Source organism: Neltuma alba, unplaced genomic scaffold, assembly GCF_004799145.2.
Source record: "Neltuma alba isolate B1F8T4 unplaced genomic scaffold, ASM479914v2 tig00011161_pilon, whole genome shotgun sequence".
NCBI classification, from domain to species: Eukaryota; Viridiplantae; Streptophyta; class Magnoliopsida; order Fabales; family Fabaceae; genus Neltuma; species Neltuma alba.
Window position 1 is genome coordinate 433,478 of NW_021635892.1, and position 21,312 is coordinate 454,789.

The 21,312-nt window shown below is 34.2% G+C and overlaps 1 protein-coding gene across 1 annotated transcript; it reads right to left on the reverse strand.

The window, feature by feature from the left end:
- Positions 1 to 4,996: 4,996 nt before the first annotated feature.
- Positions 4,997 to 18,785, reverse strand: LOC114762001 (lysine--tRNA ligase, chloroplastic/mitochondrial). Its single transcript, XM_028951455.1, has 14 exons — positions 18,450 to 18,785; positions 17,685 to 17,903; positions 17,347 to 17,458; positions 15,548 to 15,656; positions 14,242 to 14,299; positions 12,864 to 12,932; positions 12,014 to 12,121; positions 11,506 to 11,598; positions 11,081 to 11,185; positions 10,259 to 10,465; positions 9,945 to 10,039; positions 7,659 to 7,749; positions 5,811 to 5,984; positions 4,997 to 5,311 (listed from the first exon to the last, which is right to left on the reverse strand). The coding sequence occupies exons 1-14, from the start codon at positions 18,702 to 18,704 to the stop codon at positions 5,219 to 5,221; spliced, it is 1,788 nt and encodes a 595-aa protein (XP_028807288.1). The 5' UTR covers positions 18,705 to 18,785; the 3' UTR covers positions 4,997 to 5,218.
- Positions 18,786 to 21,312: the final 2,527 nt, after the last annotated feature.

The following is a 21,312-nucleotide window of genomic DNA, read 5'->3' on the forward strand; positions in this document are numbered from 1 at the left end:
GTTTCTATCATTGAATTAGAAGATTCCTTATACAACCAAATGGCTCTAGAGTCCCTCTTGAAATTCAGGTTAATGACAAGTTTTACCTATATTTTAAGGATTGTGGTAGAGCTATAGATAAACACATATATGTGCCAAGGTACCTATAGTAGATGCTCCTCGTTATTACTGTAGGAAGGAATTCCCTACACAAAATGTGTTAACAACTTGCTTGTTTGATTTAAGGTTCACTTATATTCTTGTTGGATAGGAAGGCACTACATCTAACTCAGGGATTATAAAAGATGTATTAAGATGAGAAGATAACCTTAAGACTTCTCAAGGTAATTATTTCACTAATAAGTAAAAAGTGACATAATTAAATAACCTCATAAATTTAAAACTAATAAAGTGACTATTTTATTTGATGATGGGGAAATATTACTTGGTCGATACTGGATTCATGTTAACAAGTGATCTTATAACACCTTATAGAGGAGTTTGCTATTATTTGAAGAATATTTAGATAGAAATCTACTCTAAAATCATAGAGAACTTTTCAATCTCTGATATGCATCATTGCATAATGCAATTAAATAGGCTTTTGGGGTATTGAAAGAAAGATTTGTAATTTTATCAAGTGCCATAGAGCTTACTTATAGTGTCAAAGCTCAAAAGTTGATCATTGCCACGTGTTGCATTAATGACTTGATGAATGTAGACCCTGATGAAGAGCTTATCCATGAAGTAGATGATGTACTTGCAGCTCAAGATGAGTTGAACAATGATAGTCATACTCCAAGAGGCGATTGAACTAAGGCAGCTCAAGGTGAGATTATAAGGGATGCAATAGCTCATTAAATGTGGATTGATTATGAAAATAATCCTAGGAATAATGCGAGGAACTAAACTTTATATGTTCGTTTATTGTATGGTTAGTGGTTAATTGTGTTTCTTGAATATGAACATTTGATGTAATAATTGAAAATCTTGTGTTGTATTGGTTATTTGATGTATTTGTTTGATATGAAACTTTATTGTATTTGTTTGATATTGTTATTTGTTTATTTAATGAATCCTTTTCAGCACATTATTTACTTATATGATATTTTTATTTGGTTTAACTTCTATTAGTATGGCTCTAAAGATTACTGATAAGAACTTGATTTGGACCTCCAAGATGGATGATGCCTTGATTGATGCATTCATGCATGAACTTGATATTGGGAACAAAGTTAATGGAATATTTACAACTAGTATGCTTGTTGAATAGGAAGGCACTATATTTAACTCAAGGATTATAAAAGATGTACATGGGAGTTTCGGAACGTGATTAAACTATATTCAAGCCCAAATAAATTTCTAAAAGGCCCATACATGCTTATGGACATGAATAGGATTTATGAAGATCCATTTGAAAGGTCTAAGAACATTCAAGAAGGTCAAGAAGGCATCGTTTATGAATTAATTATGATTTAAATTCATTTTTAAGAAGTTTTCTTTTCTTTATTTGCTTTGAATAAGGCCTTTTGGTCAAGGATTATTCTAAAAGATCATGTTCTAATCTAGTTTCCTATTTTCAAATAGCAGACTTGTTCTTGAAGTTTAAGTTATTTTCTTTTATTTCTAAGTAATAAATGGTGCCTCCCATAGTCAAATAATCATTAATGAGACATCATCCGTAGCATTTATGTCTTAATATGTTGATTCTAGAGTGTTTTATGGTTACCTATATATAGGCTATGTTTTTTTGTAATTGAATCCAGACTTAGATGAATGAGAATTGAATTTATTTCTCTCTATGTGAGCTTTGCTTGCATCCTTGTATTCTTATGAGAATACTCGATAGTATTAAGGGATCGATCAACCTTGTAGTGTCTTCATGGCTAGGGTTGTAAGAGATAAATTCTCTTAAAGTCCTACCTAGATCAATCGTCTGTTTGTTACTTGATTTTAGCCGGCCGTATGTCCCCTCGTATCAGTATGAGTGGCTTTTCATAGAACTCATCCACTAATAGATGGGAAGCTGAGGACCAAGTCTGTGATCAATTGACTGAGGTTAGAATAGTAAATCTTTCATTTTGATATTCATACTATTTTTAGGTTAAACCAAATATATGAATCCCGCCATCATGCTAGTAAATTATAGGACAAATTGGAATCAATTAATAACATGTTCCATGATTTTAAGTGGTAATATGATAGTCAATGTTCACAAGCATTCTTAATGTCCTTCCAAGTAGCTAGTAATAACAAACATTTTAACATTGCTTTCTCATTTACACAAGTTGGGCACTTAGGCAAATGAGAAATCCGTGAAATAGGGGAAAAAGAAAAGAAAAAGAAAGGCATATATGATAATAATTTGTTCAACAATGATATCACCAATTGCTGCTTTACCTTGCTTTACCTCTTAGTCAAAATAAATATCATCACACATAATCTCTACCATCTCTCAACAAGAATTCATTCAATCATATTATTTTTCATTTTGATATTCATATGACTTTACATGTTCACTTTCCAATGAATCTGTCATTTGGATATTCATGGTATAAAATGTATTTTTCAGGTTAAACCAAAAGCAGCACTTTAGAGAAATACGCATTTGCCCAATTGTAAAAAGATGTTAACTCTTTATAGAAATGATAGAGCTGATGGAGATCATGGTAATACCCCTTCAAATATGAAGAAACAATGATGTTTAAATCTTCATGAATTTGTTTATTTTAAATCCTCAAAATGAAGTGACTTTGGAGAATTTCTCAATCAATATGGAAACTCTCCCACTTGATGACCACTCTCCAGAAGTAAATAGTGAGACTAGTAAAAGGACCAAAAAGAGTGGTACATCTAAAGATAGATATCTTTCTTAAATACATCTAATTGCAGAAAAGATGGAATTCATTGCAAATGCTCTGAGTGAAGGAAACGAAATATTTAAAGATAGATATGTCTCACAAATTTTAGGAGAAGAAACTTTGAAGATGATTGTTGATGCTGAATGTGAGCAAGACAACATATTTTTTGCCTACTCATGAATGATGTGGCTAAGCTAAGGACAATAATTCAATATTCACCTCTATTGTGCAAGCAAGTGATTGTGGAGATGGTTTTCGGTTCTTAGTGTGTTGTTAATTGGAAGGACAACTCTCTTTTATTGTACACACTTTGTAAATACTTATTTTGGCATTGTCTCTCTTTTGATGTTTTTTTGTTCGTCCACATGATGGCATTTCATGCCATGTCCAATGATATTTTGTAGGGTCATGTAATGGCATTTAGACATTTTATGCCCAGCCTATTGATATTTTGTAAGGCCATATGATACATGATACTGACATTTTATGCCGTGCCATGATTTATGCCCAGCACAATCAATATAATTATTTTCATGATGACAGGCATTAGTTCTTGACATTTTATGCCGTTGTTCTTGATAATTTGAAGCATATGTAATATATTGTACACAATCAAGTTTATAATTATTTTCATTATCTTCAGGCATTAGTTCTTGTTATTTGTTCTTGATAATTTTAAGCATATCCTAATATATTGTAATGTTTATTTATAATATATAATTATTTTTAAATCAGAATAATATTTATAATTACTTATAGCTTTTAGTATAATTTTGGATATAAATATAATTATAGTTATTAATATGTACTATCATTATATTTATCTAATTTTGCTAATTATAAAAGTTGATCTTATATATTAAATGTTATTTATAATTATATTTTATTAATTACTCTATAAAGTTTGTAAAAAGCAACTTATATTAGCCCATACAAAGATATTTTCTCTCTCCTCCCTTTCTAAACCAAACAAGTAATATTAAAATCCCTCATCTTCCTTTCATCTCTTTTTTCTCTATTAAAATCCTTCCTCTCCTATCTTTTTTATTGAGCCAAGCACACTCTTAATATCTTAGACTAAATTTTTAAAGTATTTAATATTTTGGAATATTTTTTCAGGAACATTTAATATTCTAAGCGTAAAAAAAAAAAAAAAAGAGTATATGCCTCCACGAGCACGAAATACGTAGCCCAATGCCAAATTTTGGCGGGCAAATCACACTTCGGATGATATTAAGAAATTTTAAAATTCTAAGAGATTTCCAAAAAAAAATGACAAAAATTACAAAATCCCAAATCAGATATTTTTACAAAAGTATATTTTTGGTCCTTTAACTTTGTACAATGTTTCAATTTGATCCCTTAACTTTAAAAGTATTCTTCAGTTCTTTAACCCTAAATTTTTTTTAATGATGATATTAAGATCTTAAATATTGATAAAATATTCTCAAATGTTAACATATTAAATTTAATTTTTAAAACATTAATGATTGTTACAAAAAAAAAAACATCATCGAATCATAATAATCTTAGGATTAAAGGACCAAATGTATACTTTTCGAAGTTAAAAGACTAAATTGAAATATTGTAAAGGACCAATATATACTTTATCAAAACATGTTAAAGTGTAGTAACGAATTCTAATTTCAAATTTAATAATTTTGAAGGTTTTTATTTGTCATTGGCCTTTTTCTTCCTTTCTAATAATACAATTTCCCATTTCTCTAAATGCTACATTTCAAATTAAGAAAGATCAATTATAAATGTCTGTGCAGACATTTAATTTGAAGGCCGCAAAAGAAGAAAGGTCGAGGATGGAGACCGGCGAGACAATCAGATTTTAGGATGTGAAATTCTTGACAATCAGTTGAATATACTTGGGATATTCACGAAAGAGGATCCCCTCTTCTATTCTCCCCTTTCTCTACCCTCATTTTTCTCTTGAATCTTCATTATCATTGGATCAAAATTCCAATGGTTCGGATTTAACATTTCATTAAAATAAACGTTATAACTTAGAAAAAAATGCGTAATTTAATTTACTTTATAATTGTGAATTGTTTAGATTAAATGTTAATAGTTTAAATGGAGAAAGAGTGTTGAGGAAATGCACTACTCATTTTTCCCCCTCATTTTTTCCCCAAGGTTCCGGCAAAGACAAACAAAAATTCCATACACATTATACGAAAAAATAGAACCATAAATTATTCATACAAAATGTTCATGAACAAATGACGATATTATTCAAAGGAACGAGTAAATCATAACCAAAAATTTTTGCGCTCATATTTATTTCAAATAAGGGGAAAAAATATTAATTTTGACAAGTTTCTTGTGGGCACACGTACTGCCCTATTCTATTCTTCTGTCAAATGATCCTATTGCTGGAGTTTGAGCACTGGGAATGCAATTACATCTCTGATGCTGGGTGAATTTGTCAAAAGCATCACAAGCCTATCAATTCCAAGCCCCTGAAACAATATATTTATTCATTAATGTTAGCTCATGAAAACAAAAGCTCAAGAAGTTAATAAAAGTAAGTAAAAGGCAGCAAGCAAGCTCAGCTAAAACTGTGTGTGGAAGTAAAATGATCCGCCCAAAAACAAAAAACACACACACACAAAAGGTAAGCTTGCTACATGACTTTCAAAGACAGACATACAGGGTTTACTTTCATAGGTCTTATCAGTCTGTTATAAGAGAAAATACAAATCGCCATGAGACATGAAAAATAATATAAAGCATGACAGTGCAGCGAATGCTAATCATAAGTGGGGATTTGACCAATTATCAAACTTGATACGAAGACACGTGCGGCTACAAAATTAGCGCCTTGAATTGGCTTTGTTGTAAGGGGTTAGAATAAAAAGCATTCTGAGTTCTGACATAGAATTTCTACAGAAAACCGGTGTTTTTGTTACTTCTAATATATTTCAAACTAAATAAGAACATGGAAACAGATAACGATACCATTCCAGAAGCTGGAGGCATTCCATACTCCAGAGCTGTCAAAAAGTCATCATCAAGAGTGACTTCATATGAGACATCGTCATTTTGCACCCCCTCCTTCTTATCCCCATCTGCTGAAATGGTTCCCTCTCTCTTCTTTTCATGCTCTCTAATTTGATATTCGAAACGTCCTCTCTTCCAAGTGAAAATAAAAACCATTTTATAAGAAAAATCAAACCAATATCAACCAAACGCAAACAATAAAAGTAAAATTGCCCACAAATAATCACCCTGAAATTCATTTATCATCCCGATATATTGCCATAAAACAGTCTCTTTGTCCATTTCATGCAGATTTGAAAATAAGATAAAATCCTCTGAAAAAATACGATGATTATCACAAGATGAACACTTCATATCAATTCGGGGCAACATTTTCCAGACATACACCTTCACTACAAAGTCAGTGCTACTGTTTTTAAAACAAATAGACCCACACCAACACAGTTAATAAATGTTCCACAGAGAAAAAGCCATTAAAAGTGAAAACCAAGGAAGCATCAATAGTTACCAAAAATACATAAGCTAGAAAAATCTTCAGTATATTTTCAACTTACACAGCTTTGCTACAACTTTTATATAGCTGAATAGCATGGACTCTAATAAATACTCCAAAAATTAGCATTTTTCTAAATAGTCACTTCATTACCAGCTTCATGAAATATTATTATCCACACCCATGAATATTCATTGTTTACCTGTAGATATTTAGTTCCTGATAATTCCCATGCTTCAGAGTTTGGATAGCATTGTATTGTCTAAAGGACTACAAGTTTTAAAAACTCATCTACAATCTGAAGGCTTCTAATTTGGGCATGTTTTAATGTGTTAGACAAAAGAAAACACAATGTTTTATTCATTAAGAGGGCATCAAAAGACAAATACCCAAAGCATTATGTTAATTTGCAGACATTATTGCAAACACCCATTGGACATAGCTAGAATATACCCTTAGAATATGGATCAGTTATCCACAGTCTGATAGTCATTTGAGTTTCTCAGTCAGAATGTACCCCCATCATATAAGCGGTTGTTTCACTGTTATTTGGCTTCCAGTTCACTTTTCTCTATCTTGAGTTTGTCCCTTTTCGCTCTCCTTTTGTCTTGATTTCGTTCACCAAAGAATGACCGTCTCTGTTGAAGCTTCAGAGATTTCACTTGTGATGCATTCTGATATAAGCTGTCATCTGGCTTCCAGCTCACTTATCTCTCTCTAGTTTGTCTTTTTTCTCCTTTTTTCCTGATTTTGTCCACCACAGGATGACTCCCTTCGGAAGCTCCAGAGATTTCACTCGTGGTGCATTTTGATATATGTTGCTTCAATCTCGGTTCTCTTTTGACTGCTATGAAGGATGTGTTTTGAGAAGTTGATTTATGATCTGGAGAAGTTAACTATTGATTCAGTTTTCTGAAGTTCTCCAAGTGTAATCATCCTTAGAATGTATTTGTTGCCCAGGGGAGCTGTGAGCCAGTAATTGTGTATAAATAATCAATTATGTCTGCAAGTTGTTGGTTAAGGACTTGATGTTACTGATCTTCCTAAGGTCTCGTTATCATCATATTAGCTACCCAATATACATGTTGAGGTTTGTGGACTTTAGTAGCATCAAAATTTTGATTGCAAAACTTAGTTACTAATGTCTAATAAGAAATTGATTTTGAGAGGCAGATCCAACATTCAGAATTTTTCTATCATGTAGTTCAATTCTAAGCAAATAAGCCATTGAACATTCAACAATATGAAAGCTTGGAAGCCTCAAATCAATGATCTCTTGATTTCGGAGAAAGATACCATAAAAATTTTCTTACCTGATCTATAGGATCAGTTAATTCAGAGAATGCATTGCCCAGCTCACGACCACAGATGAAAAGTTCAAACCTCTCCGTCAAACCTGTGAATCTACTGGGAAAAAAGGGTATAATAAAAGACCTTGTCCAAAAACAATGTAGGAAGATCAGAGCTAATTAGTTAGAATTGCTTATCATGTTTTAAAAGAATTTTTCTCACTGCATTCCAAAAATTGAGAAGTAAAGACATAAACCACTATACAGTTTTTATGCCAGGCATGAGGAAACAAGGAGACCGTTCAATAACAAAAATAATGGGAAGCTTAAATATATCAAATGCCAAGAAAATTGAATGAAATTGATGAGAACATAGTACAGCATTTAATCTAAAGACAAAAGGCAAAGAGCCAAAATATTAGTTTCGGGCAAAGAGCAAGGAACCTGAAATTATCCTTGCCCGAGATCATATAAGCTTACAATATTTTGCAAGCATTCAACAGATTTTATCAAAAAGAATATGTTCATCGTGCTCTTGCGTTTTGATAAACCAATGAAAAAGGCACCTGACGGAATCAATGTACGTTGAGATAAAACAATAAAACTATTAACTAAATGAACACAAACATCTCACAAATAGAAAGCAGCTTCCATCAAGTATTAACCAATGTTATCAAAACCAGACTGATTATAAAATTAGACGAAGAATTAGTTCAAGATATATTGGGTGGATTGTGGTTGAACTGGGTATAATTAAATTAATATATTTTTAATTTTGCATATTAAATAGTAAGAAATGATATTTTATAACATATTATTCTATACGATGAAATTAAATAAAGTTTTGCTTGGTTTTATGAATTGTCCTTTTATCAGCATATAATATTCCAAAAATCTTGATACCATGTATTATTTATGGCACTAGCTATAGGAGACAAATATGTATTTTGGATGATTTGTTAAATTAGTTGGAATATCTAGTTGGAGGTTGATAGGACCCTCTTATAAAAACTTACAAGAAGACTAAAAATCAGAAATAAACAAGGGACACTTGAGATTGATAATGGTTTTGCTGAATAACAAGGGAATAGATGACTCTTACGCTAAGCTACAATGAACTACAATGGACGTGATGATTACAAACTAACAAACAACAGAACAAGATACACAAAAAGAACAAGATGCAACACAATGGACTACCAGACTTGCCAAACTTTTGAGAGGTTGGCTCTCTCCACCCCAAGGGCCAAGACCACAATTCAAATTCTCCACCCCTCTTCCTGCTCAGCCGAAGATAAGATTTATAGACCCAAAAAGTAACTTTCATAACCCACAACTCATAGATTTTGACTATAGCAGTCCTATAGCTGCCCTACTCTTACTTCTTTCTTCAGAATAGCCAGTCAAACTTCTGCCCACCAAAAAGTAATTTTCCCTTTCCATGAATTTTCTCTAAACTTCCAGATGCGATCCTAACAGAGTTTCGACCTAAGTTATCTCAAGTTCACACGCACAAAATTGGAAGTCTTAGCTTTACCACAATGAAATATGTATAGCAACAATGATTATCATTTGATTGTATTACAGATGAGGAATTGTTCTGTATGTAGGCTCTAACTGTACTATATGAATTGAAAAGAACAGGCGAAAGGTCGAGCATGGAATCAGGGATGTGAAAGCCATGAACTTGCAGAACTTGAATTTTTTTCCCTGCAAGTTTCATGGGGAAGAAAAAATAAAAAACATATTGTTTCGTACAAGTGTAGCAGTTGGAGAAGTGAAGGCATTGTCATGAAATGGGATATATAGGCCTTTTACATCCCTTTCTTTCATTACTTTTGGTGTTTGTTGTTCATTATAATTATAGTTTTCAAGGGATTTCATACAAAAACATTCCTCTACAGCCTTGATAGCGTCCTTAAGGATCCCTTCTTGGGCTTTGGCTATCTATCTGAGGCCCCAAGTTTAAAGTGTTCATAAATTTTCTACAAAAACCAGAACTGGTCGAGTTTTTAACTGGATTTTCCAGTCATTGAGCAGTTTTTAGGAGGTCCAGTTGAGTGTGTTCTAGACCAAACTGGTGCCAGTTTTCCACTTTGTATGACCTGGTTTACTGGCTAAACTGGTTTTCTGAGCCTTTGTGTTAACCTCAGATGTTCAATAACTATAATTATGCTAAACTGTTATAAAGTGTCAAAAAAAAAAAAAGGCATTACATCCTTTATGGATCCTGATAAACTAATAGCAATTGGCCGGAAATGCCAAAATATACAGCAAGACAATATCAGCAGATGGTTAAGATATCACTACCTTCGGTGGGGCTTAGCCAGAGGTGATATTTCAATTGGGTAGTCTAACACAAATGTAGGTTGTACAAGTTTTGGTTCCACAACAATCTCAAAAACCTGAATAAACAAAACCAACGAACTGCTTAGTCTATATAAGTGAACTTGAAAATACAAAAACTTTCCAAAGTACAACCAAAAGGAAGTTGAATATATTAATAAAGAATAATCAAATTGAAAAAAATAATAATAATAAGTGACTAGCCGCAAACAAAATCAAGTACATGAAATAAAGAGAACTAAAATGCCTTGAAGAACGAGATAGAGAAGCTAATCAACCTCATTAAGTAGGTGGCCATGTGATTGGCATGCTTCGATGGAAGCTTTATCATTGTTATCAAGGTTATTGCCAAGGGTGCTTAGGGTAATTTTCTTTGCAACATCGACATCACTTCCCAACTCATTGAAATCAATTCCAGAAGTTTCTTTTACAAGGTTGTGCATGGTATCTCTTCTCCAGGGCCGCTCCAAACATATTTCATTCCCCTGCATTAGTTCATTTATCCCTCTTCAGCAGATTTGTTGCGTTGGAAGAAAATTGGAGTAATTGAACAATTTTATAACTCATGAATTACTAGTGTAACAGTATTGTAGAATAAGAAGTAAGTTTTTTGAATTGGATCAATACTCCCAATTTTTTGAGTATGAGTAAAGGATCCATGGAAAAAGATATAGAAAGTTTTTTTTTTTATCGTAACTAAGTCTTCCATTTTTTTGATTTGTATAGGAGAGATTGAAGCAAAATAGCTATTAAACGATTACTTTAGTTTACTAGAGATATCGGCATATTTTTTTAGCTCGATGAAAATGCTTTTCCTAATATAATGTCATCATAAACTTCGTCTAATTAGTTACCACGAGTGATACAAAGAAATGTATAACCACTATGTAGAGAAGTTAAAATCCAACTTCCAGTCCCGAGATAGTACGTTGGTAATAAAACTTGAAAGGTATTAAAAGATCAGATGGTCTTTGAAATTACCTTTCTTCCTTAATCAACTACATGAGAAAAGGGGATATTTGAAAAGGCCATTAATTTCAGTTAAAGGTTTGAAATAACCTGCATATGACATCATGAGACAGACTAAATACAAAATCTACCTGGTAATCTATAGTAAGTTTCCCATGAACTGCAAGAGCACACCGAGTGACAATCTCCTCTGCCAAATTCATCATGCTTTGATAGTCTGAATATGCCTCATACATCTAAAATTTGATAAATATTAATAAATTATAATGTCTTCAAGATATAATTAGAAATACATTTATTACAACCAATATACATATACACACCAAACACCACCCCTAACCTGATCAATATAAAATTCTTAAGGTAATCTATCACATCTGAAAAGAAAATGAATGGGCGCCTGAAGATACACCCCCCCCGGGGGGGGGGCCTGCATACATAAAAATTTACCTACATTTATTACAATAGTTGGTAATCTATCACATCTGAAAAGAAAATGAAGGGCGCCTGAAGATACACCCCCCCCGGGGGGGGGCCTGCATACATAAAAATTTACCTCAATAGTTGTAAATTCAGGATTATGACGAGTAGAAATTCCTTCATTTCTAAATATCCGGCCAATCTCATATACTTTTTCAAAACCTCCAACCTGTCATGCAAAAACACGTCAAAGTGGTTAGCTACTTTAAATTCATAGCCCCAGGAAATCTCTTCCACGCAACATTTGAAATGTATACTTTTCCAATATGTCCCTCAGAATGTTGCCATGTCCAGAAAGATCCGAGACCCGGAATAGTAACTTAACATCTTTTGCTGAAAATTCGTTGATAATACTAAATTTATCTCCATTTTCTCTATTGTTCTGTTATACTAGATGCACTGTATCTTCAAAATATCAAATGTAAGGACGATTATTTAATATTCCATTCCCCTAACAATGAAAAGAGTATGTTCTGTGAACACTTGTTGCTTGACGCTTTAAACAAAAGAAAAACCAGAACCTCAAAGATGACTCTTTTATTAGAATTCACTATACAGTCTGTTCACTTTACAAAACGTCTCACCAGCATTCTCTTTAAATGCAGTTCAGTTGCAATCCTCAGATACAAGTCCCTTTGAAGAGAATTATGATACGTAATAAATGGTCTGGCTTCAGCTCCCCCAGCTGCACCCTGGCGATAAAGTTAATCAAAACAGGGCTGAGACAAACAAATTCCAAAAATGATGGCATTTAAAAAGTATTGTTTTTGGCCCCCCGGGGGGGGGGGGGGGTCTAAATTAAATTAAGGTTAAGAAGCATGCAGGCAAATACAGGGCCGACATAACAAAAGACCAACAAAGTACCAAAATACAAGCATAAAAAGAATGACATAACGACCAGACAGGTTAGCAATTAGCCGTTGAGATTACAATAAGGATTGTTAACAATTAAAATACCACTTTTAAAGTGTGTGCATTGTCTGTGTCTGTGTGTGTGTGTTTGTGTAAATACACACTATAGGGGTGTTTGAATGGAAATTAAACCATGGTTTTAAAAATGCTTTTACAGTTTATGAAGTAAATATGTAGAGGAGTTTGCCTCGTTTTGCGAAAAAATGCTTCTCAGAAACACTTTTGAGGGTTGCCAAACACCCCCTATGCCGTTCTCCCTACAGGCTACCATTATGGGTCCTCGGCACTAAAAGTGCACCAAGTGCTGTTAATGAACTGTTATTTTAAAAGAAAAGGTATTAGATTAAACTGTAACAGGAAGAGTATCAAACAATTATATGATGCCTGTTGCTTTAGGATACCAACAACTGCCAATGAAAAGCTTATGCACTTGCATTGTTTCAGGAACAATCGTCTACCAAGATAAACTAAAATCAAATAAAAGAATCCAAATAAACTTGAAGGCACATTGATATAACAAACCTGCAAGACTGGAGTTTCAACTTCAACAAACCCTAAGGAGTCCATTGTTGTCCGTATCTCTGATACAATCTTTGGAAAGGCAAAGAGTTATATTAATTTAAGCATAGAACTTACTAGCTCATGCACAGTGTGAAAAGCAATAATCAATTGAAAATCAACTATTAATATCCTATTTCATATCTTCACCCCTGATGGCAATCGAAATTATGAATGCAACCAAAAACACACACACACCAAGTAAAATAATATTGAAGACTTCTGAAGGCCCCCAGTGTTCTATAGTTTAGGGTGGGTACATGCTACCAAAACATTCAGTAACTGCTTGGCTGGTTTTCGATGGTGAATTAGCTACTAAGGACTGTCCTAACATTTCAAGTTAAAGCAAGATGACCTCTGCAATTTCTGTCAAGCTTATCCAGAAACATTTGGTCATTTATTTCTTGGGCGTTCTGTAGCTGCTAATATCTCCCAAAAAAAAAATTGTTTATGGTATTACCTCTTCAAGGTTATACTCGTTACATGTTTCTTGTGCAAACTAGAAGGAAGACAAGGCTGTTGTATAAGCTTAGGATGGCTATGTTCTGTGCTGTGATTTATGCTCTTTGGCAAGCGAAAATGCTTTGCTTTTTTTGAGAGAAACTCCCTGATGATACGCAGATTGGTCATAAACTAGCAAATAATTTGAGAGTTAAACGGAAACACTTGTTCATAGGCAGGAACAGGTAAACAAAGGTGTCAGGTAAAACACATAACATCTTCTGGGTTGGGTTTGTTTCTATCTTGCAGATCAATTCTGTTTGCATCCTATAACTAATGTGAGTTTTTGCATAGGGGTTAATGCCTCTGTTTGATATAAAACGTTTTTATTTGAATATAGTTTCATTCACCTTTCAAAAGTATTAAAGCAAGAACCATATTCAATATAGCTATTTGTGATGGATGATTTTACCAAGTCATGCATCAGACAACATGGCAGCTATCATAGTACATGGAATTCAAAATTTCTTACGATTAGCAATCCGCAAAAGCATAGGCCAGTAATTTAGTTGAAATGAAATATTCAGCAATACTCTATGCATTAACTTCGTTTTCTTCATTTTTAGCTTCCCATATACTTATTCCTTCAGCAGTTACATTCTCTTTAGCAGCATCAACTCCTAACATCGCATTCCAAGCTATGGTCCAATAGAGACATTAAAAGCAGAAGGAAATCTTAGCATTTTAAAAAAAAAAAAAAAAAGGGTAGCATAAATATACTATGCCTTTAAAATCTAAACTAAAGGACTAATCATCTATTATAGATATTCATAGAAAATAATAAGATGTGAACCACCAAAAACAGTTGTATTCTGATGAAGAGGTCAGAGAAATGAGCCACCTTTGCTCTTTTACGAAATACATCAGCTACCTCTGGATTTGCAATCATATCAACATACCTAACCACAATTAACATAAGAAGGAAATACTTAAACAAAAGGCTAGCCAAGTTTCAGTCCATAAACTTCCTAGGAATCCAAAATTAACAACAGGCAATGAGTTCAGAAATGAAGATCAGAGAAATATTCAAGTTAAGAGGAGTTCAATTACTACACTGCAGTTGAAAAATCACAAAACAAAGAAAGAGGAAGACGTGGGAACCAGGGAAAACAAGAAGTCCACAGAGGAAATAAAAACATACAATACACGTTCACATGAAAGCATACAAATCATAACAATTATTAACATAAAACCCTGAAAAGCAAAATGAGGAGAGAATTGGTAGTCAAAATTTACATAGAAAAACTAAGGTAAAGGACCAGAAGATCCAAAGGATGGATCAATTATGACAAAATAAGTTAAGTATATTATTTGATGATAAATGTGAATAAACTTATGACCATGATGCAGAATGGTAGCGGATGAAGGGAGTGGGAGAAAGAGGTAGAAACATCAAGGTAAAGAGGGGAAGTTGGTAGAGAAAATAAAGAATAAAAATGACAGTGTAATCCAAAATAGACAAAAATCTACTTCAATACAATTGATGAGGGCTTTATATATACCCCATGGAATATGTCCTGCTAATTCAAAAGTAAAGACAATTTAATTAAAATAAATGTAATTTAAACTACTAACTTATGATCCTAATCCTAAGTAATAGGTTCTTTCATTTATCTTTAATCCCTAGTTTACATCTATTAATAATATATTATCTAGTCTCTTCTCACACATGTTGGATAGCATGTTTGAAAATATGAAAGGAGGAAAAGTCAGTATTCTAATCAAGGGTTTGAGAATAATGAAGAAGTATCCGTTCCCTCATCTCTCTCTTTCCCTCTCTATTCTGTTCTCTCTATTTCTCTTTTTCTGGCTCTCGTTCTCTCTCCCTCTCCCCCTCTTACACATTTTTCCCCCCCTCCCCGTGAGAAGATAACCCCATGCTCTTTGTTGTGAGAACCTAACACCCAATGCAACACTAAAAGCCAAGAGAATAAATTTTAAGGACATTATTAAAAAGAAAATTATGAAAGATGTCATAATTCTCCTATGAAAAACTAAACACATCATTTTCATTGTACAAACCAAGAAGCCATGCCCCAAACCAACCCCTTCTCACCTAAAAAGAAAGAAAAAGGAAAAAGAACACTAAACATACCATTACCAAGAACTGGAGAAAAAGGATGCAAAACATTGAAATCTGTACTAACCTCTGGCGATAACGCTTATCTATGTCAGTTAATCCATGGTATTTGTCAGGTAGTGGAAGCAGAGATTTTGTAAGGATCACAAAGGAATTCAGATAAATAGAGAGCTCGCCTGAAGAATGAAGAAAAACAAGAAAATTAACATAACATTAAGTAGTATTGTAAGAATGCTCCACCCCTTGTCGTAGTTGTATTAAAACATAAGGTCATTAAATAAAAGATGTGTAAAAGACCAGCAAGATGCAGATCAACCAACCATAAACAAGGATAATCTCCCATCTTAATGGATCACGGCTTTGAAACTACAAACACTTTTCATTTGACTTGTATTTCTAGGAATGAGCATCCAAGTAACAGTATAAGAAATTAAAGGTAGAAGGCTTAGAGCCCTCTATGATTGCGTGAATCAGAGCCAGTAATACTGTGTGTCTTATTCCAGAGGAAACAATTACATTACATGGAATTTGGACACCATGTGACATCAAGAGCAGTCCAGGAATACAATCAAATCAAATAAAGATGGCAGGGAAAAAACACTTCCCAAACTGAAACGCAATAACAATAGATAAAAGAGGAAATAATCATCTCATGCAAATGTAGGAAACAGGCAGCTAGGTCGAGGGTAGGAGTTTTAGGCCTGGGCTTTTCAATTTCTAACAATAATCCACATAAGGAACATTTCGTTTATCGGACAAACAAGAAAGGACTTTTCTTCCTCGTTTATTTGGCCCTTCAAATAACTTCCAAAGTGCAAGTGAGACCAATAAAAAGTGATGATACGGTAAGCAGTAGATTTTGTTTTCAGTATCATTATCCAGCAAGTGATAAAAGATGCCAACAACAGCTAGAGACAGATAATGCACACAAAAAATTACTCCTGGTAAGAGAAAAATATGTAAGGCCTAGAAATCATATGTTGGAACTCGAGCTCAAAATGGTACTCAAATTAAGGATAATCTGCCAGAGTGTAGGTCTAAACAGATGAACTACGCAGAAAATAACAGAAAAAACGGACTAAGCTAGCATTTGAGAGGCCAGTTTAACGCAGTCATGGATTGCTTACCTCACTCATGTCAAATCTATCCTACATATTTCCTTCTTTGTAACCAAACCAAACCCCCCCCCCCAAAACACAAAAAACCCCAACCTCCAGTCTCACGTAATAGTGATGCAGCCCTGACCCCTTTTTGGACTCCTCACCAATCAGCATAACAGCCCTAGAACCCCCCATATTACATCTATTTGTCCAGGGCTCATCATCATAAAATACTAGAAATCCAACTTCTTGAAAGACCCATAGGGCTGATAGAGAAAAAATAGGAAGTAATGAAAATACATAATGAAACCCCACAGGGACTTCTTTTAGCTGCTCAAAATACTAAGTTCTCTTCAGAATTACACACAAAATAACATAACTAACATAGGATAATAATGTGCCTAAGCCAAACTACAAATAGCCCATCAACTTTGATTCAGACACCCACCCAAAATCCACATGGAAGATGGCATTCCCAATTCTAGAAGTCCTCCAAATGCAGATGTCCAAATTGTACAACATTGTCTGATAAAGTCTCCATGTTTCACATGAAAAAATTTGTCAATATTTCAGCATCTTGCTCTGTCCTTTTTCTCGTTAAGCCTTGTTACCAAAGACAAAATTGAAGCATATTAAGAAATAAACTAAACTAAACCATTTGAGGTAATGACTCACAATATAGAACGTTAGAAATGCAAGTCATAATAACTCTATCGAAGAATTATGAACTAAAGAAAGCAAATTTAAAAGAATAACAGAGTGATACCTTTCTCAGTGCGTTTTATAGAACCTCTAGCACCTAATATGTCACCGATATCAACAAATGCTTTTACTTGCTCAAACTGATCGTCTGGGAGCCTCTCCTTATCGCAGTAAAGCTGAAATTAAATATTTCAATAACTTCAGTCAGCACCTCACTACAACACCTGCTGCATAGATGCAACACATGCTCTAACATTTCTATAATTAAGAAATGGAACGAACTACAAGAAGACTCAACTATGATTCAAATATAAGAACTATACAAAAGTTCACATCTAACATCTCATAGTGAGCAGCCTACGATGTGTTTTCAGAGAGAATAAAATGAGTCTTCAAAAATACCTGAATAGTTCCTGAATCATCCCTTAGCGTCAGGAAGGCAAGCTTTCCGAATGTCCTCCTAGCAATAATCCTTCCTGCCACAGACACTTGATCTTTCTCGCCATTTAATTCCACTCCATTTTCTAAATTTTTATATAAATTCTGAAGCTGATCAGCACTGTGAGTTCTATCCCATCCATAAGCATATGGATCAAGCCCCTTGCTTCTCAATTCTTCAACCTACAAAACAAGAATGAAGTTAAAGTAGTTTAAGCGATAAGATTGAGTTTAAATGAAATAGAAACATCAATTTTCACACCTTATGATAAGAAGTTAAGCAGTTAATCAAAACCTATCGCATTGCCTCTCCTATCCATAGCTGAAGGGGGCATTTGTCCTAGAAATAAACTTGACATAGAAGTTCGCAACTCAATTTCCCCAACTGAGTGTCTATAGAAAGGCGAAGAAAGGCGTCAAATAGAAAAAATAGTAAATTCCCATTACTTCAAGATTAAAATATTATTCTTAAAGTCCCTATGATGGATTATGCCACAAATTGGACACAACCCAACAGCAAAGCTAAAAAAAAAAAATGAAGAGAAGGAGAAGGAGAGAAAAGAAAGAAAACGTCACAACTTTATATAGTACAATGCAAACTAACTCCGGACGGAACTATATTCTCACAGAACCCCCTCAACCTCATCCCAATCCCTTTACTTTACTAAGAACAAAGGATTGAAATAAAATTATAAATCACAACACAATCATACTGAAATATTTTTCTACCTTCTTCAACCGAATGGCTCTAACAGCTTCCCTATCGGAAGTAGAAGACGAAGACGAAGAAGACCGGCGATTACGGCCGGGGCCCTTGGGAGGACCTTGGTCAACATTGCCAGAGGTGGTGGCAGTGGAAGAAGAGCAACAGCGAAGAACCACCCTAGAAGGTGTCCGCCTAGGGGTGGCAGCGGAAGAAGAGGCGAGGCGAAACAGATGCTTCAGTGGCTGCGAGCCTAAAGTCCATAATCTCAGTGTCTCCATGGCTCGGTGGGGCGGGGGGCTTCACTCCTTTCACCAAAGCGCTTACTCTAGGCGCTCAGCTTCTCTCCACTGAACTGCGTTTCCCGTCCACCGGGCCTCCACTTCGGATATGCGTCTTGACTCGAGGAGGTAAAACGCGAAACAATGGCTCTTTTTTTTCCATGCTAGGTATCCTTCCGTTGAAAATAATTTTATTTGAAATATTATTTGAAATACTATCAAGTACTAAATATGAATATCTCTCTCAGCAGGAATTTAATTATTGGTTTGTCACGACTACAAGACTCAACTCGTGTTGGTTACAAAACAATGGCTTCAAAATGTCTGGAGAGTTTTTGATAGGCTATAAGTAGGTTATTTTAGTAAGTAGTTTACTTTGAGAAGAAGCCCAATTCAAAAATTTGTGCTTGTTTGGGACAGCTTGTGGACTACCGTGCTTGAGGGCCGAAAGGAGTAGAAACACGATTGAAAATAACCTGAGGGAGGGAGTTTTTTTGAAGTAGACCATTGGGATAATAATTATTTTTGTCTGATTATTCTCACTATTACAGTATCACGCCGTGTCAAAAGTACCTTTTTGTAGGGGCTTTGAAGGTCAGCAAGGATCCAATTAGCACATTGGCAACAAGCGGCGCTAGGAAGTATGAACTCTCAACAACTGCTGCCGGTAATGCAATCACTCTCCATATTGGAGTTGACTCCTCCTAAGTCGCCAGTACAGTGCTAGACTCCACTCCTATTGCTATCTTCACCGTTGATAGCGTGCTTCTTCTAACTGAGTTATTCGGGAAGTCGCCGTCATTGGCACCTGCACCAGAACCAGTGAGCTCCCTTGCTGCAGCACCAACATTAACACTGAAAGCCAGGTCACCTGCTCTAGCTGCTGAGGTTATTGAAAAACATAACTCAAAACATAGGTGCAGTGAGATCGTGATGATCGATCATTTGATCAATAAATCACGGATCGATTAAGAAACCAGACAACAACCTTGAACAGAAACATATTGATAATCCAGTGAGTTATTAAGCCATGTTTGATTAGGTTATCGAAAAGTCTCTGATCGATGAATGGTGAATGAAACAGAACATAGCTTGAGTGAAAGAGCTTTACCATTTATCTGTCTTTTCATTAATAACTTATTTATCGATCATGTGATCAATAAATGCTTACCGGAATAATATCCCTTTATTTGTCAGTTGTTTATCATCTAATTATTGCTCAAATGATCAATAATTTTCTACAGACTTTTATACTAAACATTGTTAACAATGATCGATCAATTGATCGATCAACACATAAATTGAATTATCTATCAATTAATCAATCAAACTTAGTGCCCACCTTTAATTACACAAAGACAATTTATCTGACACTTGATCGATTACCTTTTGATCGATCAGGTAATTGGTCAACATATTAAATCAGAACATACTTGATTTGCTATAATCAAAACTTTAAATCTAACACATAAGGCTAAGGATAACACTATTAGGTAAACATTTCATTAAAGCAATTGCATTAAATGGTAATAGCAATAGGCAAGAAGTTCTTATACATAGAATGGACATGAATCCTTCGGAATCCAGGCTACTTTTCAGCATGGTAAGGAGGCAATTTCTAGTTATCATTTTGTTTGCAATGACTATCAACAAGATTCGAAGGCCGTCCATGGACAACATTGGATTATACCTGTCAAATCCTGTTTTCTCACATGGACAATTATATGTCGCTTTGTCAAGGGTAAAAAGAATAAAAGGGCTTAAAATATTATACTAGATAGTGATAGTATAAGCATAAATGTGACAAAAAATGTCATTTCAGGAAGGTATTTTAAAATGTGGTTTGTAATGTCACCACTTACCTAACTAGAACTAAGATAGAAAGGAATGAAACTATACAACATATCTTATCGTGGTTATTTAGAAACAATCACATCTTTAAAGGTCTAATCATAATAAAAAGGCATTCAACGTCAATTAAGGCTATCATGGTTAGAAAAAGAAATAACTTATCATTTGTAATCAACATATACTATCATATAGCACATTCAAATGCAAACCATGCTAGGAAAGATTAGTCATAGCTAACATGATTATAAAACAACACGTCCCTGATTGATAAATTATAATAGCAATTTAGATTTGACCATCTTAATCAATACTAATAACAACTAAACTTGTAAAAATTATCATTATCACATCATGGATCCACAACTAATTCAATCATATGCAACCTAAGGGCCTCAAGCCCGCTACCAGCACTCCAAGCTAGTGTCTAAACAAAATAAACCAAAAATAGAAGATGCAATATGTTTATCAAGACAAACAACATAAAACTATAAGAAAGTATAATAAGTTCCAAATAAATAAAGTCCTAATGCGTGTGGTATATAGGAAAAGATTGCATATAAAGTAAGATTCAGAAGCCCTACACTGTCAACTACAGCTATTGAGCCTCAGGAGTCTTCCTCGAAGGTCATACTAACATATTCTTTCCTAAAAATAGTAAAACAATGGGAATAAGACAACATCTTAGTAACGAAACCCAGATCTATCACACATCTTAGCATGAGCTAGTAAGGTGTCAGGTGGGATGCATAGAGTTAAT